The sequence below is a fragment of the Acinonyx jubatus genome, chromosome D1, assembly GCF_027475565.1.
Source record: "Acinonyx jubatus isolate Ajub_Pintada_27869175 chromosome D1, VMU_Ajub_asm_v1.0, whole genome shotgun sequence".
Classification (NCBI taxonomy): Eukaryota; Metazoa; Chordata; class Mammalia; order Carnivora; family Felidae; genus Acinonyx; species Acinonyx jubatus.
In genome coordinates this window covers 92,270,368-92,274,643 of record NC_069390.1, presented here as the reverse complement: position 1 = coordinate 92,274,643, position 4,276 = coordinate 92,270,368, and the positions used below count along the sequence as shown (strand labels likewise).

The following is a 4,276-nucleotide window of genomic DNA, read 5'->3' as shown; positions in this document are numbered from 1 at the left end:
TAAACTTCAGTTTTCTTGTCCAAAAATAAGAATACTAATACCCATTTTACTAAATGCCTTTTTATTTCATTGAGAAAATGGAATCAATTACAGATGGGGAATTATTTTAACAATCCAGATAGGATGCATATTATAACAGAATAGCAGGGCAAAATGAACAAAAATCACATGCTTCACTAGAACCTTCATTTCTCCCATCTATAAATCTCCAAAAGCAAGACTCATTTCCTCACCAAAACCTTCCTCAATGCTTTCTTTACATCCTTGTTTCTCAGACTGTATATTAAAGGGTTCAGCATGGGGATCACTGTGGTGTAAAACACTGAGGACACCTTCTCCTGTTCCAGGGAGTTACTGGAAGGGGGCTTGAAATACATGAATGTGATTGACCCAAAGAAGATCCCCACAGCCATGAGATGAGAGCTGCAAGTTCCAAAAGCTTTGGACCGGCCCCCTGAGGATTGGATGTGAAGGATGCTATGGAAGATGAAGGCGTAGGAAATGAAGACAGCTAGCGTGGGCACCAAGGTGTTAAGTCCCGCAATGATAAAAAGCAGCTGCTCATTGAGGTGTGTATTAGAGCAGGAGAGATTGAGGAGAGGAAGGACATCACAGAAGTAATGGCTGATGATGTGGGATCTGCAGAAAGACAGTTTCATCATGGCACTTGTATGGGCCATGGCAGAGAGAAAGCCCAGGATGAACGCAACCAGCACCAGCAGTGAGCAAACCGGAGAGGACATGATCACACTGTAAAGCAGGGGGCTACAGATAGCAACGTAACGATCATATGCCATCACAGTCAGGAGGTAACCCTCAGCCACTACAAAAACTACAAAGAAAAACAGCTGTGCCATGCATTCAGAATAAAGAATCATATTCTTCTTCCCTAAGAAGTTCACCAGCATTTTGGGCGTAATGACAGAGGAATAGCAGAGATCGATGAAGGACAAGCTGCTGAGGAAGTAGTACATGGGGGTGTGAAGCCAAGGGCTTACTGTAATCAGGAGAATCAAGCCCAAGTTCCCCACCACTGTCACTATATAGATTCCCAGGAACAGGAGGAAGAGAGGCAGCTGGAGCTCTGGCCGCTGTGTTAAACCCACTAACACAAACTTAGTTGCCGTGGAATGATTTCCTGCAACCATTCTTCTCCAGAGATGTCTGTGGAAATGGAAAATCAGAAGTCCATTAACGCGGATTTTTACTTCCGGTCTAAACAAAACCAGACTTGCAAAAGGAAAGTTAACAGGAACACAGACTGAATCGTAGCTCTCATTATCGTTGGTCCTGTCTCCCTAAAGCACCCTGTGCTATTTTTATACTAGTATACACTTTTCCTTTTCCTTTGTTTCCCTCTTCCGTTCACAGAGCCTTTAATGAATGTCTCCCCAGTTAACTTGCTATGTGCTTGTTATAATTTTACACACACGCACACACACACGTTTTGTCATTTGTTTAGAATGCAGGATAATATTATTACACACAATTTATCTTTGAGTCTTCCCTTCTCATTCAGAAAAAACTTTTAGAATATTCTTCCAAGGCAACTGATGATTATAAATAGTGGTGTAATATTCAGTGATGTAGATATACCGCTATATATCTTCTTATTGATGTGTTAACTTTTTTTCTGGATTAAAAATTGCTACCATCAAATACATTGTCGTTTAAAAGTGTACACATTAAAATTTGTGTACACACATACACATATTAGTATTTTATTTCCATAGAATAATTTCCCAGGAGAGATATTTATGGGTCAAGAAGTTTTATACATTTTTACTTGGTATAAATGGTACAACATCGATTTCCAGAAAACTATAATAATACACATTTTTGATAGCAATACATGAATGCCCTTTTTCCTGCATCCCCACTAGCAATATGTATTATCTGTTTTTGCCAGTGTGTTGAGTGTTCCATGGTAAGTCATTATTGCATTAACTTCTCCTTTTCTGTCTTCTAATGAATGTATCATAGGATACTGGCCATTTGAATTTATTCTATAAATTTCCTGTCGTATTACCACTTTCTTCATAATTTGTCTATTAGAGAAATTAACCTCTCCTCTGAATTGTGATATTCTTTTCAAATGTATTGTTTATGAATTAATTTTATTTGTGGGTATCATTGCTATATACATTTTAAAATCTTTAAATAACCACATATATTTGGTGTTTTTAATTCATAGATTCTAGATTTTCAGTCTTGATTAAAAAATGTTTCTATAAGTGAAATTTAGAGAACCCTTGAAGAGAAAAATTAAGCTCCAATGGTGGCTTCAGAATGTGCAGATGTGGATAAGAACATGAGGTATGGGATGGTCAGAGATTGATTATATGCATGAAATCATATATATTTTAGTCCTCTTGGAGAAACCACCAATATCACATATTATATCATTTTTTGTATGGTTTGAAAAACAAATCCATGAACTTAGGTAAGAAATATACCATGCTAATATTGTCCCTGGAACGTGGAAGGCACTAAGTGCAATTGTTCTGCATAAAAAAAAATCTGTTCAAAATATTACCCTATTGATTTCCCTCCCCAGTGTGAGAGCCACAAATTCCTTTTGGGGGGGGGGGGTCAAAGAAAGAGAGAGTCTTGGATGAAGTGAGACCAATCCAAAATCAACTGAGAACCAAAGAATGAGAATAATTCAATAGGAAGAGTAGGGAAAGAGCCCAGGCTTGGGGTCAAAGGATTATTGGTGGGAAATTTCAAAGAGGAACTCTTGAAATGAGCCCAGGCTGATGTTCATTAGTCATCACTGAACAGCAAAGACAGATAGAAGATGACTCTCCTGAAATGCTTTGCTGTCACTTCTTCAAGGGGAGTGAAATAGACTTCCTACCGAAACCCACTGAGGATACATGTTTGAATTTTGTTAAGGAATTTATACCTAGAGGAGGTGGTCTATCTATAGAAAAGGAGACTAGAAATGATAATGATTCCTCTTCCTTATTGATTGAATATTCCTTCTAAGTGCTTTACATATCTTATCTTACTTAAGTCTTCAAAAACCCTTGAAATAGTAGGTACTATTTTAATTCCTATTTTACAGATGATGATACTGTGGCACATAAAATTTAGGAGTGAAATCAGGATTTAAATTTAGAGAATCTAGTGCCAGAGTCCATGTTCTTTTCCACTAAGCTCTTCTTCTTTTACTTAAATCCATTATTAACATCTATTATGAAATCTATTATTAACATCCTTTACCTTCTAACTCATTATAAATGAGAGATAGTCTAAGAGATAGAGTCTAAGAGATAGACTGCAAGGAAATTTGGAATTATGAGATGTTGTAGAATGGTTCAGATTTCAAAATGTTTCAAGGAAAGGACAAACCTTGATGATGTGCCATGACAGGGATGGGGGTTCATGGTTTGTGAACAACATGGGGACACTGCACCCCCTGAAGTGGTTTAAAACAGGCCTAATAGAGATCCAGTGCAAACTTCTTGATCTCAGAATTTTACCTAATGCTGATTGTGGCTTGGAGGAAATACAGAAAGGAAAAGTATATATTTTTGGCATTTAAAGAACCTATTATCCAATAGAATATTGAATGTACTCAAAATTGTTTAAAGAACATTTCCATAGCACCTTTAAATGGGCACACTGAAGCACTGTGTGTTCACAGCCTACAGCTATGCATTTCCCAGACAATGCTCATAATGCTCTGTGAAGGAAAAAAAAACACAAATAAACAAACAAAAAATCCAACAGACGTGTTTCCATTTCCAGGTATTTCCATATGCCTCTCTTGTAAGTCTGCCAAAAACATTTGTTCATTAAAAGATCTGAATTGTGCAACAAGAAAGAAATCCATCCAACTCTGTGAACTCAGTACTTCTTATATTTATTTGATAACAAAAATATTAAAGGAGCTTAACAAGAGTGAACTTAGAGCCAACTCAGAAAACCAATGAAAAAGCTTTGATATCAAAGGAAGCTTATTTCTAAGCTAACTTCCTTGCAGACCACTTTGCAACATGGGGCAAGTCATTTAACATAAACCTCAGTGTTATAACCTATGAAGCAAGAATGACAATATCTCCTTCAAAGAAACATTGTGATAACAATATTTAAAGATTCATGATCTAAAAACACTAATTAAAATATAATGTTAAAAAGAAATAAATTCACTATAGAAAGGAATACAATATGAAGAAACAGAAATACATCCTTTGTATGCAGAAAAACATGTATGTTTCTTATTCATTCTAGATTCTTCACCTTGGTATGAATGGTGAAAATATTTTAA

The 4,276-nt window shown here is 36.4% G+C and overlaps 1 protein-coding gene across 1 annotated transcript; it reads right to left on the bottom strand.

Annotated features, from left to right (window-relative positions):
- Positions 1-221: 221 nt before the first annotated feature.
- On the bottom strand, positions 222-1,276 carry LOC106976623 (olfactory receptor 8D1). Its single transcript, XM_015074048.3, has one exon. It carries the CDS (start codon positions 1,146-1,148, stop codon positions 222-224), a length of 927 nt encoding a protein of 308 aa, XP_014929534.1. The 5' UTR covers positions 1,149-1,276.
- Positions 1,277-4,276: the final 3,000 nt, after the last annotated feature.